The sequence below is a fragment of the Cydia amplana genome, chromosome 9 (genome assembly GCF_948474715.1).
Source record: "Cydia amplana chromosome 9, ilCydAmpl1.1, whole genome shotgun sequence".
Lineage (NCBI taxonomy): Eukaryota > Metazoa > Arthropoda > Insecta > Lepidoptera > Tortricidae > Cydia > Cydia amplana.
The window spans coordinates 2,171,397-2,198,068 of record NC_086077.1 but is presented as its reverse complement, the minus strand read 5'-3'; the positions used below and the strand labels follow the sequence as shown (position 1 = coordinate 2,198,068).

Below are 26,672 nucleotides of genomic sequence, written 5' to 3'. Positions count from 1 at the left end.
CAAGTTTGGTTCATCATCATCAACCTAGAGTTTTAAGAGTGACTCAGGAGACCACCAGGCAGGCAGGAGAGAACCATAGCAACGTGTGACAAGAAAAAGTTGATTAACCCTGATAACTAGTTTTTAGTTCACCTAGCAATCTATTGGTAGCAGTAAAGTAAACAAAAAATTAAGACCAGCACAATCCTCTGCTGCCGCCATACAGTCAAAGATACACACTCATTTTAAAACTACAGTCTGAAATAAGATGAGTACTTGAGTAGTAGTTTTACATGTTAAACTTCAACTCACTCTATTTTTAATAAAAAAAAAAATTAGCATCAGAAACTAGTAAGTTTCTTGTAATTTAAGCATATGTTGCCAACAAAGAGATGACTGCCGAAACAATGACCGTTGTCCTCCTCAACAATCTAATTATGACAATCGGTCAGAAGCTGAACCTATACCATGCAAATTCAAACCACCGTCTCATAAAAGAGATTCTTTAAGACAGGATAAGTTCCCTGCAAAACGACCCTAAGTCTCGCTGAGTGCTGAAAGAAATACGGGATAAAATGGATAAAGGGTTCTATTTTGGTTGCAGAGACACTTCGGTTTGGTTGTGGTGAATTTTTCTATTCAAAAGTCGGCACCAGTAGTGCCCGTGACCACCCGGGCAGTGGGGTTCTATACCCAGTGGTTGTTTAAGAAGATCTACGAACTATATGGTCGTCGCCCAGGCCGTATTCCTGAATGTACACCCTATGCCTTCTACAGAGTGACGCTTGCCCAATTTGAATACAGACTTCTGCGTACTCAGTATACTCCGATTAACATGAACAGTCTGGTTAATCAGATGTTTTACCAACCTCGACTAACTTTGGAAGAACGCGATTTCGTTAAGTCGATGGTTGTTACGTTCTCTCCGCTTGCTAATTTGCTTGCTGGGATAGGGTGCTTCTGGTTCGAGAACGATACATATTGCACAAGATGCCCCAGGGATGACATCCTTGGTATATTATATTCCAACCTTCCACAGGTTGTTGAAGCAATGGCCAATCCTGCCACGCCACTTACAGAGCGCACTGCTTTCTACAATCAGTGCCCCTTGCCTTTCGCTGAATGGAACCAGCCTCAGCGAACTGGAATCCCTGGACATCCGATTCTACTAAATCCAAATGATTACATGCCTCCGGGATACGGCATTGAGGACTTTGAGTTAGATGTCCATCGCGTGAAGAACTTCATCTCCTTTGTGTCACGTAAGGAGAGTAAGATGGTGTGTAATCGAGCGAAGATTGACTATGATGCTCCGGGGCATCGACGCATCTTCGTTAGCAATGATGCACAAGGATTACGTAATCCTGACAGGCTATTCCGAGATCAGTGGGCTGATGAAGACTTGCCACATGGAGATCTTGGTTCATTTTGGACTCCTTTAAACATATCATCCCAAGATTTCTTTATGGGAGTGATGAACCTTGTGGGTGAACGTCGTTCCGGAGTTGGCGATGCGTTTGCGTTCCGATCTCCGCTAATTGCCCATGGTCTGACCAAAATCCGCTGGACATGAGTTAGATGTCCATCGCGTGAAGAACTTCATCTCCTTTGTGTCACGTAAGGAGAGTAAGATGGTGTGTAATCGAGCGAAGATTGACTATGATGCTCCGGGGCATCAACGCATCTTCGTTAGCAATGATGCACAAGGATTACGTAATCCTGACAGGCTATTCCGAGGTCAATGGGCTGATGAACACTTGCCACATGGAAATCTTGGTTCATTTTGGACTCCTGTAAACATATCATCCGAAGATTTCTTTATGGGAGTGATGAACCTTGTGGGTGAACGTCGTTCCGGAGTTGGCGATGCGTTTGCGTTCCGATCCCCGCTAATTGCCCATGGTCTGACCAAAATCCGCTGGACAACGCTCATTGACAACATGATTTCCTAGTGTCTGACTACCTCCCCATATTCCAAAAAATAGGAGAGATGGCGCTGCCGTCACGTAAACATACACTCCGCGTATTAAATCCCATTAAAACAGCATTAGCAACAGGAAACTTAGTGATATGGACTAGAAAGTGACTACATGTGAAAAAACTACAACAATTATCAAACACGAGGATTCTAATCACATTGTAAAAATACAAGGAGTCGACATAAGAAGTGTTTCAACTACGGACGTACCAAACAACCAATGTTGTCAATAGAACTCAATTCTTACCTAGTAAAAATAAACAACTATAACCAATTTTAACCACCATTAAAAATAAAGAAACGGAGATACAAAACGCGTGACCATAAACAGCAAATAATTAATAATAATTCTTAATTGTCAAGGAAAAACAAATAAATAAATAAAAGATTACTTGGACATGTGATGTTTTGTAATAATGTGAATAAATGATTTTGATTTAAGCATGTTGTTTTAAAATGAGTGTGTAACTTTAATTTTATGGGAACAAAAAGTAAAGCTGCTCGGGTTTGTGTGATATAAGACAGAAACTGCATAAGTAGTATCACTTCCCCAACATTTTAATTTTCATGTTTTCCACCCTTAAAAATTGGATTTGGATTTGTTAAAGAATTTGTTGCACATTCTCCTAGGCGAACACCTGTCACTTGAATAAAAAACTGACGGTTGGCAGAATTATATTACGTCTGCAAATTTTAATGTATTTTTATGTGGTTGGTTTTGTTTACTTGTAAAAAAACCTGTAGTTGCATGGGTTAAAAAAAGTTATACTTGAACTTATTTACTCTATTGGCATTACTTAGTTACCATTTCAGGCTCTAAATAGTGACATGGACAGCCAAATGGTTACATTATTACAGAAATTTAGATTATTTACCTCGACCTAAGAAAAATAACTGACGCCGAGGCTACAGCCCAAAATCAACCTTCATGCATTCCGACAAGGTTCACAATAACGCACCGCACACTAATATAAGTAGGCATGGCGTTCAAAGGGTTTAAAATAGTCTCTTGTACTATAGGTGTATATGTTAAATGTGACTGTTCTTGGGCAGGGTTCGAAAGGATAATTATTAATGATAGTTATCATCATAATTATCGCGATTTTTATGCCTGATAATTATCGATTTGATAATAACCTAAAATTTCAAACCTAATAAAATATAAAAAAACGCCCAAATCATTATTTTTTACTATCAAAGAATTCAAAGAAAATAAATATAGCACCATCCATGCTTGGGATAATTATCAAAGACTATAATTATCTGGATAATTTCGAACTCTGTTCTTGGGTGACGTTTTCACTCTTTTATCACTTCATCACACCTTCCACCTTCATGACATCTATCAACTATCCATTTCATCCTCATCTTCTGCCACTAACAAACAGCTAATCGCTACACTTTATATCCTACAACCACAATTGTTCTAACATACGTTTGTGTTAACATTAGGAAGACACTAGTACTAATCGGGAAGCACCGGACACACGCACACGAACAGAAGTTAAAGATGAGATGGATATAGACACCGTGTCAGTAGGTGTTAAAGATGACACCGTGTCAGTAGGTGTTAAAGGTGATTGTCCACAGAGCGAAGCGAATGAGAATTGGAAAGACAAAGAGATTTTTCAGCAGGAGGAGCAGAGGGCGGGCGATGATGGATATGAAGGGGACCTGGAGGGGGATGGGGGGCTTATGCCACCGCCTTCGACTATTCCGTAAGTTTTTTTGTTATAGTGCGTCAAAGGTCTCTTTGATTTCAAACATAGACAGAGAGAATCATACTATCTTTGTCTAACACTAGTACTAGCACCCAAAAGAAAAGGATGAGTATAGTTTTTTTTGTTCCTATTTACTGACAAGATTTGGTTGACCCAGTATAGTTACCTATTAGTCCTATTACTAAGCTGCATGCAGCATCACTACGTATACATGCATAGTATAAAACAATGTCGCTTCCCGCTGTCTGTATGTATGTTTAGATCTTTAAAACTACGCAACGGATTTTGATGCGGTTTTTTTTAATAGATAGAGTGATTCAAGAGGAAGGTTTATGTATAATTTGTTAACCCGTGCGAAGCCGGGGCGGGTCGCTAGTTTCTATATAAATGAAATAATGTTGTGTGAAGTAAAACCAAATTATTTTTAGGGTTACGGAACCTCAAAAAAACGGAACCCTTTTAGGGTTCCGTACCTCAAAAGGAAATAAAAGGAACTCATAGGATCACTCGAGCGTCTGTCTGTCCGACCATTCCCCCCCTATCTCCGAAACTACTGGAACTAAAATTAAAAAAAATATACAAATTAGTTCTTTACCTATAGATGACAGGAAAACCTATTAGAAATATGCAGTCGAGCGCGAGTCGGACTTAATGTACGGAACCCTTGGAACGCGAGTCCGACTCGCACTTGGCCGGTTGTTTAGGTATATTAATATGTGTCTTTGAATATTTAGTCGGTTTTTTATTAATTTATTTTGAATTCACATTTTAATTAGACTTTTTTACAGGGACAGAACGTTAAAGACTCAGATATCAGAAAATAAGAAACTTGAAACACCACTAGCTGCAATGTTACCTTCGAAATATGCCAACACCGATGTTACAGAACTCTTCCCAGACTTTAGACCTGATAAAGTAAGTTCACATTTTGAGAAAGTAACAAAATAATAACAATATGGATGAAGTGTAGCAAGTCCGAAAAGAAGGTGAATAAACGTTAAAAATCACCGAATTGGTGAATAAAAGCAAAGCTTTAAAAATCCTTTCCATGCAGTTTATTAGTTTCCGCTGTTGGCCTAGCGGTAAGAGCGGAGGTTGCGGGTTCAAACCCAGGCTCGTACCAATGAGTTTTGCGGAACTTGTGTACGAAATATCATTTGATATTTACCAGTCGCTTTTTGGTGAAGGAAAAACATCGTGAGGACTAATCTCAATAAGGCCTGAGTTGGAAGGTCAGATGGCAATCGCTTTCCTAAAAACTAGTGTATACGCCAATTCTTGGGATTAGCTGCCAAGCGGACCCCGGCTCCCATGAGCCGTGGCAAAATGCCGGGACAACGCAAGGAAGATCATGACATGCAGTTTGTTAGTTTGGAATATGACAGCGTGAAGTGAATATCTCCTAAAAGCTGCATATTTGTCAGTTGAAATGGATCGCGCTCTGATTCCATATATTGTGAATAGGCTAGACACATTTTCATTTATGGTATGAATCAATCAGGTTTGTTTTTAGGATCAAATGTGTATATGGGACCCATTGCATTAAAGCAATACAAAAGTCAAAGTCCGACAGTCGTACTTCACTCGCGAAACGCCCCGAACAAAACGCTATGTGAACGATATCTACAATATTGTGATAAATTGCTCATTTGCTATCTATTTTACTAGATTTTGTTATAAAATTCAACATGTGTCATCATCCCTATTTAAGCTGTTACTCATCCTCAAAACACTTTCCAGGTTCTTCTTTTCTCAAGACTCTTCGGACCTGGAAAATTATCAAGTCTCCCCCAAATATGGCGCTACGTGAAGAAACGAAGGAGGCGCCGTCGTAGCGGCAGCACTAGTAGCGACACTCCCGCGCAACCGCCAGAAAACTATGAACCTCAGTACGCAAGCGACGATGAGGATAAACTACTTAGGTAATGTAGACCTTATCTCAATGCTGTAGGGTTTAAATTAAACTGACAAGTCTGCGCGCTACACGAAGAAAACAACTGCCTGAGAACTATGCAATACGCGAGCGACGACTAAATACGTAGGTATACAAGCGATAGTAGACTTTATATCAGTGCAGTTAGGTCTAAAGTCAATATACAGCAGAAACGAAGGAGGCGCCGTCGTAGCGGCAGCACTAGTAGCGACACTCCCGCGCAACCGCCAGAAAACTATGAACCTCAGTATGCAAGCGACGATGAGGATAAACTACTTAGGTAATGTAGACCTTACCTCTATGCAGTTAGGGTTTAAATTCAACTGACATGTCTGCGCGCTACACAAAGAAAAAACAACTGCCTGAGAACTATGCAATACGCGAGCGACGACTAAATACGTAGGTATACAAGCGATAGTAGACTTTATATCAGTGCAGTTAGGTTTAAAGTCAATAAACAGCAGAAACGAAGGCGGCGCCGTCGTAGCGGCAGCACTAGTAGCGACACTCCCGCGCAACCGCCAGAAAACTATGAACCTCAGTATGCAAGCGACGATGAGGATAAACTACTTAGGTAATGTAGACCTTACCTCTATGCAGTTAGGGTTTAAATTCAACTGCCATGTCTACGCGCTACACGAAGAAAACAACTGCCTGAGAACTATGCAATACGCGAGCGACGACTAAATACGTAGGTATACAAGCGATAGTAGACTTTATATCAGTGCAGTTAGGTCTAAAGTCAATATACAGCAGAAACGAAGGAGGCGCCGTCGTAGCGGCAGCACTAGTAGCGACACTCCCGCGCAACCGCCAGAAAACTATGAACCTCAGTATGCAAGCGACGATGAGGATAAACTACTTAGGTAATGTAGACCTTACCTCTATGCAGTTAGGGTTTAAATTCAACTGACATGTCTGCGCGCTACACAAAGAAAAAACAACTGCCTGAGAACTATGCAATACGCGAGCGACGACTAAATACGTAGGTATACAAGCGATAGTAGACTTTATATCAGTGCAGTTAGGTTTAAAGTCAATAAACAGCAGAAACGAAGGCGGCGCCGTCGTAGCGGCAGCACTAGTAGCGACACTCCCGCGCAACCGCCAGAAAACTATGAACCTCAGTACGCAAGCGACGATGAGGATAAACTACTTAGGTAATGTAGACCTTACCTCTATGCAGTTAGGGTTTAAATTCAACTGCCATGTCTACGCGCTACACGAAGAAAACAACTGCCTGAGAACTATGCAATACGCGAGCGACGACTAAATACGTAGGTATGCAGGCGATAGTAGACTTTATATCAGTGCAGTTAGGTTTAAAGTCAATAAACAGCAGAAACGAAGGCGGCGCCGTCGTAGCGGCAGCACTAGTAGCGACACTCCCGCGCAACCGCCAGAAAACTATGAACCTCAGTACGCAAGCGACGATGAGGATAAACTACTTAGGTAATGTAGACCTTACCTCTATGCAGTTAGGGTTTAAATTCAACTGCCAAGTCTGCGCGCTACACGAAGAAAACAACTGCCTGAGAACTATGCAATACGCGAGCGACGACTAAATACGTAGGTATGCAGGCGATAGTAGACTTTATATCAGTGCAGTTAGGTCTAAAGTCAATATACAGCAGAAACGAAGGAGGCGCCGTCGTAGCGGCAGCACTAGTAGCGACACTCCCGCGCAACCGCCAGAAAACTATGAACCTCAGTATGCAAGCGACGATGAGGATAAACTACTTAGGTAATGTAGACCTTACCTCTATGCTGTAGGGTTTAAATTAAACTGACAAGTCTGCGCGCTACACGAAGAAAACAACTGCCTGAGAACTATGCAATACGCGAGCGACGACTAAATACGTAGGTATACAAGCGATAGTAGACTTTATATCAGTGCAGTTAGGTCTAAAGTCAATATACAGCAGAAACGAAGGAGGCGCCGTCGTAGCGGCAGCACTATAGTAGCGACACACCCGTAACTTTTGACAATTCAGTGACCACTAAAAATATGACACTATGCAGTGCCAACTCTTTCGGCTGTCAAACTAGGAGCCACGTTTTTTTCTTAGACCTAACCCTTCAATTTTAAACTATTGTTATAATTATTCCTTCCTACAGGCCAATGGAAGAAAACCAGCAATCGAACAACGATAGCAACAACGCTCAGTCTGGCGACAAGTCTCAACGCCCTACGCCCGCGCATTGGCGATTCGGTCCGGCCCAAGTGTGGTACGATATGCTGAACGTACCTGAGACGGGAGAGGGATTCGATTACGGGTTCAAAGTCAAGGTATGTCTGTCTCACTCGCTAGCGAACTTGTAACATTGTCTGTTACACTCGTCAATAAGGTGGTACGATGTACCGTACTAGAGAAGGCTTAGATAAGTCTACCTATAGCTTGAGTGGGCCTTGTATACTTCCCATACGGAAGGAGGCATATATTTTGACAAAGCAACTAGTAAAGCTGCAAAAATTGCCGTTAGATAGTATATTAAATCAGAGTTATTACCACAATCTCATGAAATATCTATACACAACTATCTTCATAGGTATACAGTCAGCAGCAGAAGTTGCTAAGCGGGCGACGTGTCCAAAATTACCTTGACGCGCTCTTATTCCCTTAACAATAAAGTCGCGTCATGATCATTTTGAACACCTCGCCCGCTTAGAAACTTCTGCTGCTGACTGTACAACACCTAAACAACAACAATATAAAATGGACCTAAAACCTGCCCTATTTCCAGGCCCAATCACCAGACCGCGAGACCGAAACAAAGGAGAGGCCAGAAGAAGAGACCAAAACCGAACAGGAGGCCGCTGACAGTCCCGACAGTGGGTTTCCTGAGGATTCCTTCCTTATGGTATCGCAGTTGCAATGGGAAGATGACGTTATATGGGATGGTAGCGAGATTAAACATAAGGTGCGTACGGTCTTGTCTCTATTCGTGGCCGGGTCGCCATGTAAGGTTGGGTTTTAATGGAGAACGCTCGCTTTGAAGTAGAAAAGAGGCCGGAAGAGACCAAAACCGAACAGGAGGCCGCCGAGTCCCGACAGTGGGTTTCCTGAGGACTCCTTCCTTATGGTATCGCAGTTGCAATGGGAAGATGACGTTATATGGGATGGAAGCGAGATTAAACATAAGGTGCGTACGGTCTTGTCTCTTATTAGTGGCCGGGTCGCCATGTAAGGTTGGGTATTAATGGAGAACGCTCGCTTTGAAGTAGAAAAGAGGCCGGAAGAGACCAAAACCGAACAGGAGGCCGCTGACAGTCCCGACAGTGGGTTTCCTGAGGATTCCTTCCTTATGGTATCGCAGTTGCAATGGGAAGATGACGTTATATGGGATGGTAGCGAGATTAAACATAAGGTGCGTACGGTCTTGTCTCTATTCGTGGCCGGGTCGCCATGTAAGGTTGGGTTTTAATGGAGAACGCTCGCTTTGAAGTAGAAAAGAGGCCGGAAGAGACCAAAACCGAACAGGAGGCCGCCGAGTCCCGACAGTGGGTTTCCTGAGGACTCCTTCCTTATGGTATCGCAGTTGCAATGGGAAGATGACGTTATATGGGATGGAAGCGAGATTAAACATAAGGTGCGTACGGTCTTGTCTCTTATTAGTGGCCGGGTCGCCATGTAAGGTTGGGTATTAATGGAGAACGCTCGCTTTGAAGTAGAAAAGAGGCCGGAAGAGACCAAAACCGAACAGGAGGCCGCTGACAGTCCCGACAGTGGGTTTCCTGAGGATTCCTTCCTTATGGTATCGCAGTTGCAATGGGAAGATGATGTTATATGGGATGGTAGCGAGATTAAACATAAGGTGCGTACGGTCTTGTCTCTATTCGTGGCCGGGTCGCCATGTAAGGTTGGGTTTTAATGGAGAACGCTCGCTTTGAAGTAGAAAAGAGGCCGGAAGAGACCAAAACCGAACAGGAGGCCGCTGACAGTCCCGACAGTGGGTTTCCTGAGGATTCCTTCCTTATGGTATCGCAGTTGCAATGGGAAGATGATGTTATATGGGATGGTAGCGAGATTAAACATAAGGTGGGTACGCTCTTGTCTCTATTCGTGGCCGGGTCGCCATGTAAGGTTGGGTATTAATGGAGAACGCTCGCTTTGAAGTAGAAAAGAGGCCGGAAGAGACCAAAACCGAACAGCAGGCCGCCGACAGTCCCGACAGTGGGTTTCCTGAGGACTCCTTCCTTATGGTATCGCAGTTGCAATGGGAAGATGATGTTATATGGGATGGTAGCGAGATTAAACATAAGGTGCGTACGGTCTTGTCTCTTATTAGTGGTCGGGTCGCCATGTAAGGTTGGGTATTAATGGAGAACGCTCGCTTTGAAGTAGAAAATATAGGCCGGAAGAGACCAAAACCGAACAGGAGGCCGCCGAGTCCCGACAGTGGGTTTCCTGAGGACTCCTTCCTTATGGTATCGCAGTTGCAATGGGAAGATGATGTTATATGGGATGGTAGCGAGATTAAATATAAGGTGCGTACGGTCTTGTCTCTTATTAGTGGCCGGGTCGCCATGTAAGGTTGGGTATTAATGGAGAACGCTCGCTTTGAAGTAGAAAATATAGGCCGGAAGAGACCAAAACCAAACAGGAGGCCGCCGAGAGTCCCGAGCGTGTTTTTCCTGCGGATTCCTTCCTTATGGTATCGCAGTTACATTAAATATAAGGTGGGTACGGTTTAATCTTGTATTGGTCTTATTTTGGCAGCGTCGATATGTAATATTGGAGGTTAAATAAAGGAGAGACCTCAATTTCCCATTATTATATAAACCAGGGAGAAAATGGGACTTCTTCCTCTCCTGGTCCCATTATTTGGGGTCGGGTCTCCTCACTGCGCCAAGTCCTAAGATCTTGGGTTGTCTGTTGGGGCATCTCGGCTTTCTTGAGGTCTCTTTCTATGTATATTTGTCCATCAGGCATATGTCGGGCTGCCGATTCTGGTAGATTGAGGGCTACTTGTACTACGTGTTCGTTTGTTTGTAATTCGTGTATGATGTGGGTGATCATGTATTTTCCGCAGGTGCTAGCACGGCTGAACAGCAAGAGTAACGCAGCAGGCTGGGTGCCGACCTCGGTGAGCAGGACGGCGCAACAGTTCTCTCACCCGCGCCCGCAGCCCGCTCCGCTGCCCACCAAGCCCACCACGTACGTTTGCCATCTAAGCTCATAGTATCCAGCAAAGAGAATAAGAATGTATAGTCCGTAGATTGGAAACTGGCCCCGAACGGATAATCCTTTGTCGATTGTGTTAAGTACACTCCCAAATCACGTACATCACCAGCTACCTTAATACACACAACCACAGTAACATCAACAGATGAGACTCATAAGCAGTTAGAATCACACGATATGCTAACCATTTGACTGTGATATTGTAATATGCATAGTTTTTTAGATTATTGCTATTTCATAATTACTCATAATTTTTACATTACTTTTGTTTCTAATATAAGTAGAATGCGTAACGGCTCAGGAAAGATCAACATGTACTCCGTCAGACCTTCAACAAAAAGGGACCAAACTGAAAACCAGCGCTGGACGCCAGTCTAGCACATGCTGAGCTTTGGTACCCACGGCCAACATGTCTTGCTAAATTTGATTACCTATTAGATTAGACAATAAGTTAATACTTAACCTAGAATAAGTTAGTACATCCTAACCTAGAATTTAGGTATTGTTTGTATTGATATCTTTTTGTACCATCAACTATCATCTATCATGTTTTGGCAATAAAGTGATTTCATTTCATTTCATTTCAAGTAAACCGCACGTGCCGCTACCTGTGAAAAACGGGGTAAAGCTTTGGTTTCCTCCGAAAGCGGTGCCGTCATATAGCGGCCGTAATATAGCGGTGAATGACGTCACTAGAACGGTGTCTATGTAAACCAAATGGCGCGGTTTCCTAGAGGGCGGTGATTGACACCGTAACGTCAAAAAGCGGTGCCGCCATGTGCATGACGGCCGTCATGACGGTGTCGATAGTTTCGTGAACGTTTTATTTGATAGCGGTGAAGCCGGTTTGTACTAAAATCTCAAATGCACCTTCTGTACCACGAAATTTGAATAAATGACTTCCGTACTACGGTTATTTTCCTCTTCTGATGATATTTCATCTTCCAAGTAAATTATTAAAGCTAAATCAAGGTCGTCCATTTTCTCTCCTCGATACGTTTCGTTTGACCTTGGCGGCACTCAGTAACCGTAGTTCTTGGGTGGTCCCTGCCACACAAGAAATGGCAAATTATTTTTCCATTTGTCCATTTTGAATCTTATTGCAATTTCCATAGGAGTTGTAATTCAATAACCGGTTAAAGTGATTGAACCATTTTTTATGCAGGGAGTGGCACGTGCCTATTTACTTAACAATAGACAAAGGATAAGCCGTTGGGGCCAGCTTCAAATCGACATATTATACAGAGAGTTACTGCCATGGTAAATTATGTAGCCACAGTAAATTCACCGCCATCTTTATACAGAAAATTAAAACTGTTAGAACGCCATTTGACTTTGATCCTTATTCTTTCACTGATATGTGTTAATTTGTTAAATATTGAAATTAACGCCATCTGCTCGACAGTAGGCCAGAGGTTATGGCGCCATCGCTCGAAAAGATTGACCATATCTCTAAGTAACTCTCTATCACTCTATTCTCTTTGATTTTACTTTATTGTAATCGGTAATAGGGATGTTGACAATTTTTTGGAACTGGTTTCATTTTGTAGATAGACACGTAATAGTTACAGAAAAAAATATTAAAAAAATATATTCATTAATTTTGAATAAAAAAACATGTATAATAAGTTTCGTGTTTAAATTTCGCGCCTAAACGCTCCAAACTGTCACGTGACCTTGATGACGTAACGGCGTTTTAAACAAACTGCTGTCAGTCATTTATTTAAATTCTTTATATGGCAACTGACAATTTTTTTTAAAGCCTTAACACACTACCGCATCGGACAGCGACCTTCTTTCTCGCTCTAACTTATAGCTGCGTCCTTAACGCACCACCTTACACACTATCGATTCGTGCGCCGCACCGCACCAAGATCGCGTTTCGGTACGATAATCTGTAGACATTTAGGCAGGTTTTATAACTTGTCTTTGGTGATTCCACTGTGATTACGTCACGCGCTCCGATTGGCGTTTGCAGTCACGTGATACTGGGCATTATTTTAAATACTTTTGATTATTTTTAATTAATTTATTATGCATATTTACACTTGCAAAATATGATTTTCCGCGTTCTAATATTCCCTGCTATGGTAAAAACATAACATGTTATATATTCGCGATTCATGTCAACATCCCTATTATTATGTCGAATATCAACCAAGAAATTTTACTGTCTTTTTTCAGTTCGTCGACATCAACCTCAAACACTCAACCGTCCGCGTCTGCCGACGGTGAAGACAACACTTGGTACAGGTGTGTATCTTACACCTAACGAGCAATAGGGTATTTTCCTACTAGTCAAATCAGTTTCTTTTTTAGAACTGTCAAAACGTTTTGCTAATATGGAATTTATATGAAACATTACATCGTGACGTCACAGTCAACTCACCTACTTTTTATATTTACTATATCCGATTTATTAAATAACAATTGTGCATAAAATTAACTACTATCTATGTTTTTCTCATAATTATCTGGTACTTTATTTCATGCATGGTGTGGAATAATTTATTTTAAATACCCTATTCTTGTTTATATATTTCGAGGATCTCATAAACTCTTCTAACGATTTCGATGAAATTTTCTATATGGGGGTTTTCGGGGGACAAAAATTTATCTAGCTAGGTCTTATCTCTGGGAAAACGTTTTATGTCTCCCAGATATTGTATTGATTAATATAAGTAATACTGTGTACTATAAAAAAAAACAAAAGACAACAATTCATGTTTTAAATTTGAGTGCTGAGGTAGATGGCGCTTGAGCCGTACAGCGGTTTATAACTATGGTTGTCAAAAGTTAACATTTGATAAATTGATAATCCAGTGACAACAAAACATCTTGCAGTATAAAGCCATATACATACCTGTCGCACTAGGCGGCACAAATTTTCTCTCTTTTTACACGACTGCCCAAAAAAAGGAGTGTATTGTTTTCAGCGTTCATGTTTGTGGGTATGTAAGTTTCTTTGTTCCACCCTACCAGCTAAATGCCTGAACCGATTTAGATGTATGATGTATCATTAGAATCCTTACGTCATCCCGAGTGACATAGGCTATATGACGTCATTATAAAAACAATATGGCGGACTAAATACGCCATATTGCGCAACATTTAGAAAAAAATATCTTGCAAACCCATCGAGTAGGGCATCAAAATGAAGCGCTTTGAAAGACGATCAATAATATATATACAATATGAGGTTTTAAGTCTAATTTCGAGAAAGTAAGAATTCACAAAATATGTTAAGAAAAGCTAATCTTATAAAACCAAATATTATCCTATTGTGAGGATATTCAAAGGAAGTGGCTTGACCGCTGATCATAAAAAAAATTATACATAGGTAGGTATTATATTAATCATATTTTACTTGTTTTGAAACCAAGCCAATATGTTCTAAATTGCGCTAAAGGAATAGAAAAGTGTAAATGTTCTTTGTAGAGAGTCTGAGATTGTAGAGTCCGTCTTCAGATATAACTCTGCACCCACTTTGACGGAACAAGGTGTGAAAGTGTCAGAACCGAAGGCCGAGCTCTACGTAGGGATGACGGCCCGGAGCGTACGGCAGATGGGCTCTTCCTGCAACTTCCCCGAGTATTCAAATTGCAAAGGTCGAAAGCCGAGCTCCGCGTAGGGTTGAAGGCCCGGAGCATAAGACAGGCTCGGTGTGCGCTTCCAAATTTCCCAAGAATATTAATTACGAAGGCCGAGCTCCGCGTAGGGGGCAAAAACTGGGAGCTTGAGATAGATGGGCTCTTCCTGCAACTTACCCGAGTTTTTTAATTACGAAGGCCGAAGGCCGAACTCCGCATATGGCCGACGGTTCGAAGCGTAAGGCAGGTGCGTGCTTCCTGTAGCTTCCCCAAGATTCCCAATCGCGAAGGCCGAAGGCCCAGCTTCGCGTAGGGCCGAAGGCCCGGAGCGTAAGAAAGGTGCATGATTTTTGCAGCTTCCCCAAGTTCCTTAATTGCGAAGGCCGAAGGCCGAGCTTCGCGTAGGGTCAAAGGCCCGGAGCGTAAGAAAGGTGCACGGTTTTTGCAGCTTTCCCAAGTATCTTAATTGCGAAGGCTGAAGGCCGAGTTTCGCGTAGGGCCGAAGACCCGGAGCGTAAGAAAGGTACACGCTTTATGTAACTTCCCCAAGTTCCTCAATCGCGAAGACCGAAGGCCGAGCTTCGCGTAGGGCCGAAGGCCCGGAGCGTAAGAAAGGTGCATGCTCTCTGTAGCTTCCCCAAGTGTCCCAACCGCGAAGGCCGAAGCCGAGCTTCGCGTAGGGCCGAAGGCCCGGAGCGTAAGAAAGGTGCATGCTTTCTGCAGCTTCCCCAAGTATCTTAATTGCGAAGGCCGAAGGCCGAGCTTCGCGTAGGGCCGAAGGCCTGGAGCGTAAGAAAGGTGCACGCTCTCTGTAGCTTCCCCAAGTGTCCCAACCGCGAAGGCCGAAGCCGAGCTTCGCGTAGGGCCGAAGGCCCGGAGCGTAAGAAAGGTGCATGCTTTCTGCAGCTTCCCCAAGTATCTTAATTGCGAAGGCCGAAGGCCGAGCTTCGCGTAGGGCCGAAGGCCTGGAGCGTAAGAAAGGTGCACGCTCTCTGTAGCTTTCCCAAGTGTCCCAACCGCGAAGGCCGAAAGCCGAGCTTCGCGTAGGGCCGAAGGCCCGGAGCGTAAGAAAGGTGCATGGTTTTTGCACATTCCCCAAGTTCCTTAATTGCGAAGGCCGAAGGCCGAGCTTCGCGTAGGGTCAAAGGCCGGGAGCGTAAGAAAGGTGCACGGTTTTTGCAGCTTTCCCAAGTATCTTAATTGCGAAGGCCGAATGCCGAGCTTCACGTAGGGCTGAAGACCCGGAGTATAAGAAAGGTGCACGCTTTATGTAACTTCCCCAAGTTTCTCAATCGCGAAGGCCGAAGGCCGAGCTTCGCGTAGGGCCGAAGGCCCGGAGCGTAAGAAAGGTGCATGCTTTCTGCAGCTTCCCCAAGTATCTTAATTGCGAAGGCCGAAGGCCGAGCTTCGCGTAGGGCCGAAGACCCGGAGCGTAAGAAAGGTGCACCCTTTATGTAACTTCCCCAAGTTTCTCAATCGCGAAGGCCGAAGGCCGAGCTTCGCGTAGGGCCGAAGGCCCGGAGCGTAAGAAAGGTGCATGCTTTCTGCAGCTTCCCCAAGTATCTTAACTGCGAAGGCCGAAGGCCGAGCTTCGCGTAGGGCCGAAGGCCCGGAGCGTAAGAAAGGTGCACGCATTCTGCAGCTTCCTCAAGTATCTTAATTGCGAAGGCCGAAAGCCAACTAATAGGAAATAATTATGTAGTTACAGAGATATTAAGCCATAGCACTTTTCAATACGTCTGGTTTTTGGGTCCGACCTATTTAGGGTTTTAAGCACGTTTTATGCTAACATATCAAAGATCAACATGATGAAAGCTCCTTGAAGCAACTAAATTTCCTTAAATCATAAAAAATGTGGTTGGATTGTATGGTCACTAAAATCTATAAAATAAAATAAATTAATTAAAAATTAAAAAACACGACTGCAGTTTAAAATCGAACTGAAAAGCTAAAAATAAGTTTTAGTTATGTTAGGTACTCAACTTAATGAATGTAAAATAGAATATAAGTGTTCAGTCCGGGTCATAAACAGCAAACGGAAAAGTTTAGGCTCATTTAGGATCGTGACTGTACCTGTATATTTTATTTCGATTGCAGTCGGGGACCTGTGAATGGGAAAATTTCAATATATCAACGTCCCCGACTGCAATAGAAATAAAATATGCAGGTACAGTCACGGTCCTAAATGAGCCTAAACTTTTCCGTTTGCTGTTTATGACCCGGACTGAACACTTATATTCTATTTTACATTCATTAAGTTGAGTACCTAACATAACTAAAACTTATTTTTAGCTTTTCAGTTCGATTTTAAACTGCAGTCGTGTTTTTTAATTTTTAATTAATTTATTTTATAATCCCTTTTAAATCAATAACTCTTTGATATTACACTTCCTTCCATCGTTGAAAAGTAAAAGCCAGTTGTAGGTACCTAAATACAACAAATTAAATTATATAAAATATAATTTGATATTAAAATTTTAAGTATGAGCACAGATATTTGTTCCTGAGTCATGGTTGTTTTCTATGTATTTAAGTATTTGTATATTATATATATCGTTGTCTGAGTACCCACAACACAAGCTTTCTTGAGCTTACCGTGGGGCTTAGTCAATTTGTGTAATAATGTCCTATAATATTTATTTATTTATTTATTTATTTATTATTTATAATAAAACGTAGGTATATATTATAGGTACATAACACTAAAGGACAATGAGTAATTTTGGTCCATATCCTCAATACTTATGAAACCTATGCCAAATGATAGCTTCAATGCTATCATTTATTTCATACTATGGCCGCCAAGTCGAAATCGCGGGCCAACATGGTCTGTTTTATATAAATAGAACCCAGTACGGCAACGGTTTCACCATAGTATGTTTTATTATAATAGAAAGAAAACGAAACGTTATGCATTTTATTACAATTGTATTTATATTAGTCAAAAAATAACATAGGTATCTACCTACCTACAATATTAAATATCTACAATTAAATCGTCTAGATGAAGTGCCGGTGGATTCAAACCCACTAGTCTACCTCGACCTAAGAACCACAATATAGAAATAACATGAGCACAGCTTCCTATCGTGCGTCTACCCGTAAGGCATGTGCAATAGTATTGCAATATCGCTTCTAGGCAGCTTCTAGGCCCATTTGGTCACGGTTTATTAAGACATATGTATAATATGTCTTTGCTCGTTTATAGATATTTAATATTGTAGGTAGGTAGATACCTATATAATACCTATGTTATTTTTTGATTAATATAAATACAATGATAATAAAATGCATAACGTGTCGTTTTCTTTCTATTATAATAAAACATACTATGGTGAATCCGTTGCCGTACTGGGTTCTATTTATATAAAAAAGACCATGTTGGCCCGCGACTTCGACTTAACTGTCATAGTATGAAATAAATGATAGCATTGAAGCTATCATTTGGCATAGGTTTCATAAGTATTGAGGATATGGACCAGACTCCATACTAAAGTGCCCATGGTCCTCTGATACTTCAATTATTATTTTTGTATATTATTAGGCAAAAAAATTCGTTGCGACGAAGTTGAAACGAAATTAATTACCAGGATTGTATAAGTAAATAACTTAACCATATTCTAAATAATAATCTTCATTCCAGTATATTCCCCGTCGAGAACGAAGAACTAGTGTACGGAACCTGGGAAGATGAAGTTATCTGGGACGCAGAGAACATGTCCAAGATACCGAAACCGAAAATACTTACGTTGGACCCTAACGATGAGAACATTATACTGGGGATACCGGATGATGTGGACCCGTCCAAGATTACTAGAGGTACCTAACTATAAAATATCGCTACTAATGTTATAAATTCGAAAGTAACGGTATCTTTTTACCTTTTCACGTTTAAACCGCCGAACCTATTTTGTTGAAATTTGTATGATAGTTCCAGAGAAGGACATAAGGTTTTTATAACGGAATTAATTCCATGCAGCGTTTTTGGAAAAAATTCCAAGGCCCTTTTTTATTCTACAGTTCATGGATCAACAGCGAATTTTTTTTACAAAAATGTAAATTTTTCTGACAAAATGTTTTTTTATATGTCGAAGACTTAAGCGAACACTTTTCTAAAACTATCGAGTTATTATCATTAAAACTCGATGACTGGAGTTATTAGCGACTATACATTTAGGCCCCGTGCGTGAACTATAGGCGGCAGCACAGGAGCTGTCAGATTTTTGGCGCGAGGCGTAAATGTATTGTTTATGCTTCCGATGTAGCCCATGGTATAATAATATACTCCGCCTGGTACTCTCTTCCGAGATTCGCGAATGACCTAACTGGCACTTGCCTACGTCATCATGCTGTTTACAGGTTCTCAAACTTTAAAATGTGGGAGAATTTTAACCAACAGTGAAAATTATTTTAACGGCATTAATTTTAAGTTATTCATGTAGAAACATAGTAAAATAAAACAAATCTATACTGCACTTTTCACTCCTACTCTTACAGTTCCGAATAGAGCAGCCAACCATTTTCGTAACAAAACATTAATTACGAAGCTTACGACGTGAAAAGTTTGGAAAACACTGCGACTGCTGACACTGAGCGAGAAGGAAATAACAATTAACACGCGTTCGACACGGACGGTCGGACAGGGACAAAATGGCGGATTGTCAAATGTGACAGCGCTATCCTGTGTTGCCAGTAGTGTAAACAGAATTACCCGAACGTCTGAAATTTCTTTCGTGAATCGGAAGATATTGCTAACGAATAATTAAAAATGACGTGTTATTGTAAAATTTAAGATAAAATACATATAAATGAAAATTATTAAATTATAAAGAAATAAATTAACTTATTAACCATAGATAATTGTACCCATGTAACATGTTATGTTGAAATAAAGTGGCAATGTTATTGTGACGTAGGCAAGTGACACTCTGGGAAGAGAAGACCATGTTTTATTAGACCATCAAGCTGCTGATGGCCAAGCGAGATCGAGCTCGAGTAAAATTCCGACAAAATCCCTCAGATAGTAATCGCCAGAAGTATATGTCATTACGTAACCGCTGCAACAAGGTCTGTAGGGAGTCAAAGCGCCGCTACATACACCAGTCCATTGAGGAATGTCCCCCTGCTAAGTTGTGGAAGTTTTTAAAAACACTAGGGGTTGGCAAATCTCAATCGTCTGGTTCTAGTTTGATTGACGTAGATGGTATAAATCAATTCTTTAGTACTTCGCCGGTTACTCTTGATCCTTTTACTAAACGCTCTACCCTATCGCTTCTTGCTGCTACTACAACCAACTCTAATTTAGCTCCCTTTGAGTTAGGCGTTATTTCTTCACAAGAGACACTTAAAATATTGAAATCTATTAAAACGAAGGCCGTCGGTGATGATAACCTCAGTGTGGATATGCTTATGCTCGTGGCGGATTTCATATCACCCATCATCTCAGACATCATTAATTTTTCTCTATCCACTGGCACGTTTCCGGCATCCTGGAAGTATGCCCATGTCATTCCTCTCCCAAAAACCTCCAATCCTGCATCTTTCGCCCAATACCGTCCTATCTCCATTCTCCCAATATTATCCAAAATTATTGAACATTATGTTAACCGTCGTCTCCTATCTCATCTTAATAAAAATTCCTTATTTAATCCCCTCCAATCTGGATTTCGCCCCGGGCATAGCACAGTTACCGCTCTGGTTAAAGTCACCGACGATATTCGGTTTAATATAGAATCCAAAAAGCTTACGGTCCTTGTCCTCCTTGATTTTAGTAGTGCCTTCAACACGGTAGACTTTGAGATCCTTCTAGGCACACTCAACACACTTAACATTTCCCAAACTTCATTATCTTGGTTCCGTAGTTACCTTTCTGGCAGACGCCAGCGTGTTAGAGTAGATGACAAACTGTCCGACTGGTGTGAGCTCACCGCTGGCGTCCCGCAAGGAGGGGTGCTTTCTCCACTCCTGTTCTCTATTTTTATTAATGGTATCACCACATCGCTTACGTCATCATACCATCTTTATGCAGACGACCTACAAATTTATGCAGCGGCTAGTATAGACGATCTTCCCTCATTGATTTCTCAGATTAATTACGACTTAGAGTCCATACGGGATTGGGCGTGCAAATTTGGTTTAAAAATTAATGCTCAGAAGTCGCAGGCGATTGTCATTGGCAGTCCTTACTATGTAGACAAGCTCTCGGACATGGTGGTACCTGACATTTTGTTTGATAGGATTACTATCCCTCTTTCCTCTACTGTCCGAAATCTGGGTATCATCATGGATCAGACGCTTTCTTGGTCTCCTCACGTAGCCGAGGTGAGCAAAAATATTTTTGGATCTTTCCACTCTCTTCGACGACTACAGAATTTCCTCCCTCTTCACACCAAACTAACTCTTGCTCGTTCTCTATTGCTCCCTCTTCTTGACTATGGTGACGTTGCGTTTTTAGATCTTACTGAGGAATTGCTGGATAAACTTGAGCGTTTACAAAATGTTTGTATCAGGTACATATTTGGCCTCCGTAAGTACGATCACATTTCTGAATCCCGCTCTCAGCTCGGGTGGTTACCGATCCGCCAACGCCGAAATGTGCGTGTCCTGTCGTTGCTTTTCAACGTGCTCTTTAACCCCTGCTCTCCATCTTACCTTACCGAGAGATTTAATTATCTGGCTGAAGGCAGTGAACACCGCTTACGTTCAAGTGCTAATCTTACGCTTGCTATTCCCCCGAATAAGACACGATCGTATGCGAATTCGTTCACGGTACGCGCTGTGAAGTTGTGGAACGAGTTGCCCCTGTCGCTCAAACAGTCCCAGTCTGTAGCGTCATTCAAGGCTAATTTGAAGAAACTTATGCTTTCCAACCAAGCGTGATTTGGTTAAGTACTGATGTCTATATATATATATATATATATATGTAATATATGTTTAGTATTTATGTATGTAGCATGTATTTTATTTTATAATAATATTTATGTATTTTATTTACTTTTGGACATTTAGGTTAGTTTACTTTTAAAGTGTTACTGTACATTCCGTAAGTTTGTCTATCTAATTTGAATTCTCCCCTCATCTACTCGAAGGTTAGCTGGAAGAGATCCCTTACAGGGATAAGTTCGCCTTTGTACCTTTATTTCTGTAAACATTATGTAAACCTGTGTTGTGTACAATAAAGTGATTACTACTACTACTACTACTACCATGATGTAGCCCACAAGATGGCAGAACCTAATATGCACAAGGAAACATAACGACGAGGCCGGTAGATGGTAGCACTTGCTTTGGCAATGTACAGTATGTGCACATATGTTTCCGATTCAGGCCACAAGGTGGCAGACCCTCCATCGCGCACGGTCTCTATACTCGTATCTGACCCTGTGTTAGCAACTGCTTCTTAACCATCTTGCGCCTTGTAATGTAAATGTCCCAGTGCATGACATGTCCCAATAGTTGCCACGATCTTAATTCCAAGCAATAGAGGTGGGGCTGTTAACTATAAAAACCGGCCAAGTGCGAGTCAGACTCGCGTACGGAGGGTTCCGCACCATCAACAAAAAATACAGCAAAACAAGCTAAAAAACGGTCACCCATCCAAGTACTGACCCCGCCCGACGTTGCTTAACTGCGGTCAAAAAACACGTTTGTTGTATGGGAGCCCCACTTAAATCTTTATTTTATTCTGTTTTTAGTATTTGTTGTTATAGCGGCAACAGAAATACATCATCTGTGAAATTTTCAACTGTCTAGCTATCACGGTTCGTCAGCCTGGTGACAGACGGACGGACGGACGGACAGCGGAGTCTTAGTAATAGGGTCCCGTTTTTACCCTTTGGGTACGGAACCCTAAAAATTAGGCTGTCAAACACCTGTACGGATATGATGGTCGTTCTTGTCTACGTGACAGCGTGATAAAACGGTGTCCGTCACTTTCTTTCCCACGGTGTTAAACAGTGACAGTTATTTTATCACGTGGATAAAGATGGATAAAGCTATCCATAATAGGCTGGCTGGTCCTTTACCTTACTCATATAATAAAACCGAATCTTTACGTTGACAGAACGAGGCCCACAACCCAAAGTGAAGATCCCGCACCCTCACGTGAAGAAATCCAAGATCCTACTTGGAAAAGCTGGTGTCATTAACGTATTGCAAGAGGATGCACCACCACCTCCACCCAAGTCTCCTGATCGGGATCCCTTCAATATCTCCAATGACGTGTAAGTTATATTCATCTGGGGGCACGGTAGTGCCCCCGCCAAGACGAGCAAAGCGAAGGGCGCTACCTACCTTTTCTCGAAGCGCTTCGTCGTTTTTTTTGAACCCCCATAACTTGGGTTTGGATTATACCAGATAAACAAAATTCTCGGGATATGATGTCAATAGTGGACTTATTATTAAGCATAAAAAATTCAATTACATAGCTCTTATACTTTAGATTTTATTCATATCTAAAAAAAAAACGATTTCGTCACTGACTCACTCATTCACTCACTGATGATCATCAAAACCTTTAGGGTACTTCCTGAAGTCCTCGAAAGCTGAAATTTGGTATGTAAGATACTCGTAGTACTCTTAGTCCACAAACAACAAAAAATTCAAAAACCTTACTACAAGAATTAATGTACAATAAAAAATAATGAATAGAATAAATTTTTCACCTTACGCCCATGTGACGGTAGCGAAACGGCCAAGGCACATATTTTGACTAAGGTGTAGAGTTTGTGAAATTCGGGCTTGTAGAGTTAGAAGTTTGGCTCTACAAGAGATCTGATAACTTTTTGACAGTGCGCTGGTTTAGTCTTGGCAACATGTTACATGAAAATGTTTTTGGTGGGATGCCTACCAGGGATGTTGCGGATGCGGATTTTTAGAGGCTCACATCCGCGGATGCGGATGCGGATGTCAAGATAGTACCATAAAAAACGTCAAATATTACATTTTAGTAATTTTTATTTAAAAAAACCGGCCAAGGGTTCCGTACATTAAGTCCCACTCACGCTTGACTGCTCATTTCTAATAGTTTTTTTTTGGTTAATGACTAAATTGCCTAGCAGTCTAGCACTTACGCCGATGCTAAGACGTTCCTGTACCGACCTGTTCCACATCCGCATCCGCATTAAATCCGCATCTATTTTATGCGGATGCGGATGTTGAAAATAATGCGGAAGTTCCGCGGATGCGGATGCGGATATTCGCAACATCCCTGATGCCTACATATTACTTTAAATCTCTATGCGTCCAGTGTATTATGGAATTATAAATATTATTTGGTTCCAGCTTCTACCAGCCCAAATCCCAAAACCCGCGCCTCAAAGTCGGTGGCGGCCAACTCATCCAACACAGCACGCCGGTCGTCGAACTCCGAGCGCCCTTCATACAAACACATATGGGTCCGGCGCGACTCCGGGCCTTCCATAGACCAGCCCTGAGGAAACTGTCGTACGGACAGCTGGCCAACCCCGGCCCGCATCCCGTGCAACCCCTGATCAAACACATCAGGAAAAAGGCTAAGGTACAACTTATAGGCACAGATATCTCTTCCTCGCGTTATCCCGGCATTTTTGCCACGGCTGAAAAGCCTGGGGTCCGCTTGACGAGTAATCCCAGGAATTGGCGTAGGCACTCGTTTTTACGAAAGCGACCGAATCCAGAGGGTAAACTAGGCCTTATCGGGATTAATCCGGTTTCCTCACGATGTTTTCCTTCAGCGAAAGGCGCATGGTAAATATCAAATGCTATTTCGCACATAAAACTCATTGGTACCATACCTTCATATTGAAAGTTGCATGCTTTTACCGCTAGGCCACCAGCGCTCTTACAGGTACAGATATACCTATGTATGTTTGTTAGCTGTTTGTATTTCCCTTTGACCGTCAGCAGCCCATCAGGAACTGGCTCTCAGCGACCCTGTCGTTCCAGAGGTTCCAATCCCGGTTTGCTTTCTGCGACACCTTAAGCATTCTATCTTAAGCATTAAACCAGGCTTGCTCGCATAGCCTTATCCCCTCCACAACACGCTTGCGCCATCCATCACGGTCTTCAGCTAAGGCTTCCCAGGCATGGTGGTCGATTTCATACGCTGACATGTCTCGTTTAACACAGGCTTTAACACGTTACTATAGGGATGATGACACATGTTGAATTTTATAACAAAATCTAGTGAAATAGATAGGTAGCAAATGAGCAATTTATCACAATATTGTGGATATTAAAAAAAATATATGGAAATAATACAAAAATACAGAGCCTGTAAGTTTCAAAATTTAAGTTTTTTTTAAGCTTTCTAAAACGGAATGAGTAAGGATACCATTCGATTCCTCACATTTTATCCAAAAAAGATTGTATAGCAACTATATACATAAACGCAATATTTCACCGACAAAAATGCAATTTTCTTGTTTTGTTCATACTTCAAGATGCGATCTCAGTGACCTTGACGTCACGTTCACATAGCGATTTGTTAGAGGCGTTTCGCGAGTGAAGTACGACTGTCGGACTTTCACTATCATTTCTGACTTTTGTTTTACTTTAATGCAATGGGTCCCACATAGACATTTGATCCTAAAAATAAACCTCATTGATTGATACCATAAATGAAAATTTGTCATCTAGCCTATTGTTTCAGCAACGCGAAGCGGAACGTTTGGCCTCAGGAGGCGGAGACGTGTTCTTCATGAGAACACCAGAAGACCTGAGCGGTCGTGACGGGGAGATGGTGCTGGTCGAGTTTTGCGAGGAACACCCACCGCTGATCAGCCAAGTGGGCATGTGTACCAAGATCAAGAATTATTACAAACGAAGCGCTACCAAGGTATGTAGTAACTGTACACTTCCTGACTAGATTGGCACAAAGATCAAAAAAAAAATTGAACACATTTAAAACTGAGTGTCGAAATGAGATACCATCTTGGACCTAAGTCGGCGAGTTGGCAAATACCCAACGCTAATACCCTAGTCCAGCGGTCGGCAACCTGCGGCCCGTGAACCTGCCACTTGCGGCCCGCGAGCCTCCCTGGCTATTTTGTATGTTATATTGACAAACGACAATGTCTGTTAAAGTCATGCATATTAACAAAGTGTGGCCCGCGTCAACTTCGTTAACTATGTGGCCCTTGGCTGCTAAAAGGTTGCCGACCGCTGCCCTTGTCGATATGATTTGATAAATGCCAGCTACCTAAAGGCGCATATAAGGGCGCATCTCTTCAAATCAGTAGCTGTGGTTGATATTTCAACCACAGCTACTGCCCGGACAACGTCATCTTTTTAGGGTTCCGTACCCAAAGGGTAAAAACAGGACCCTATTACTAAGACTCCGCTGTCCGTCCGTCCGTCCGTCCGTCTGTCACCAGGCTGTATCTCACGAACCGTGATAGCTAGACAGTTGAAATTTTCACAGATGATGTATTTCTGTTGCCTCTATAACAACAAATACAAAAAAACAGAATAAAATAAAGATTTAAGTGGGGCTCCCATACAACAAATGTGATTTTTGACCGAAGTTAAGCAACGTCGGGCGGGGTCAGTACTTGGATGGGTGACCGTTTTTTGCTTGTTTTGCTCTATTTTTTGTTAATGGTGCGGAACCCTCCGTGCGCGAGTCCGACTCGCACTTGGCCGGTTTTTTATGGCACTGTCTCCGTGATTTTCATATAGAAATCTAGATAGCCAATATTTTTATTTCAGGACAGCGGCCCGAAACCTCTGAAATACGGCGAAGTGGCGTACGCACACACTTCGCCGTTCCTCGGTATACTACCCCCCGGCGCCACGCAACCCGTGGTAGAGAACAACATGTACAGAGCGCCTATATACGAACACAATATACCACATTCGGACTTCCTCGTCATACGCACAAGGTATGATTACATTAGTTTATTTTATATTGTGTATTTTTTCCCTTATTTTCTCGTAATGCATGTTAATTATAAGATGTAATTATTTTTGAAAAGATGTGTCCCGCCGAGTTTGTTGCCGGTCCCATATTGGGATACCCTCCTCCAATTGAGGGGGGATTTAAATCTTCTCGGGGCAGAGGTGTAGGGTTGGAGCCGGTCTACCTAGCTTTATTTGACGTTCATAAGCGCATTGTAATTATGCCTACTTGAATAAACTATCTTTTATTTTTATCTTTTATTTTCATAACATACTGTAGTTTAGCCAAGCTAATCTCAGGCTAACTTTTTCATTCCCTCAAACCGAAAAATTTACCACTAAGCGCCACGTGCACTATCCTACTAACCCGGGGTTGACCGGTTAAACCTAGGTTACCTTTCGTCATAC

At 42.0% G+C, this 26,672-nt stretch overlaps 1 protein-coding gene across 1 annotated transcript in view; it reads left to right on the top strand.

Annotated features, from left to right (window-relative positions):
- LOC134650932 (transcription initiation factor TFIID subunit 1) overlaps positions 1-26,672 on the top strand; it is a 58,495-nt gene that overhangs the window by 1,077 nt on the left and 30,746 nt on the right. The window contains exons 3-14 of the mRNA XM_063505887.1: positions 3,410-3,675; positions 4,467-4,593; positions 5,419-5,600; positions 7,730-7,901; positions 8,357-8,533; positions 10,646-10,770; positions 12,982-13,050; positions 18,031-18,206; positions 22,450-22,609; positions 23,670-23,904; positions 25,018-25,203; positions 26,076-26,248. Of these exons, the coding sequence (XP_063361957.1) occupies positions 3,410-3,675; positions 4,467-4,593; positions 5,419-5,600; positions 7,730-7,901; positions 8,357-8,533; positions 10,646-10,770; positions 12,982-13,050; positions 18,031-18,206; positions 22,450-22,609; positions 23,670-23,904; positions 25,018-25,203; positions 26,076-26,248 (2,048 nt within the window). The remainder of the gene's footprint in view (positions 1-3,409; positions 3,676-4,466; positions 4,594-5,418; positions 5,601-7,729; positions 7,902-8,356; positions 8,534-10,645; positions 10,771-12,981; positions 13,051-18,030; positions 18,207-22,449; positions 22,610-23,669; positions 23,905-25,017; positions 25,204-26,075; positions 26,249-26,672) is intronic.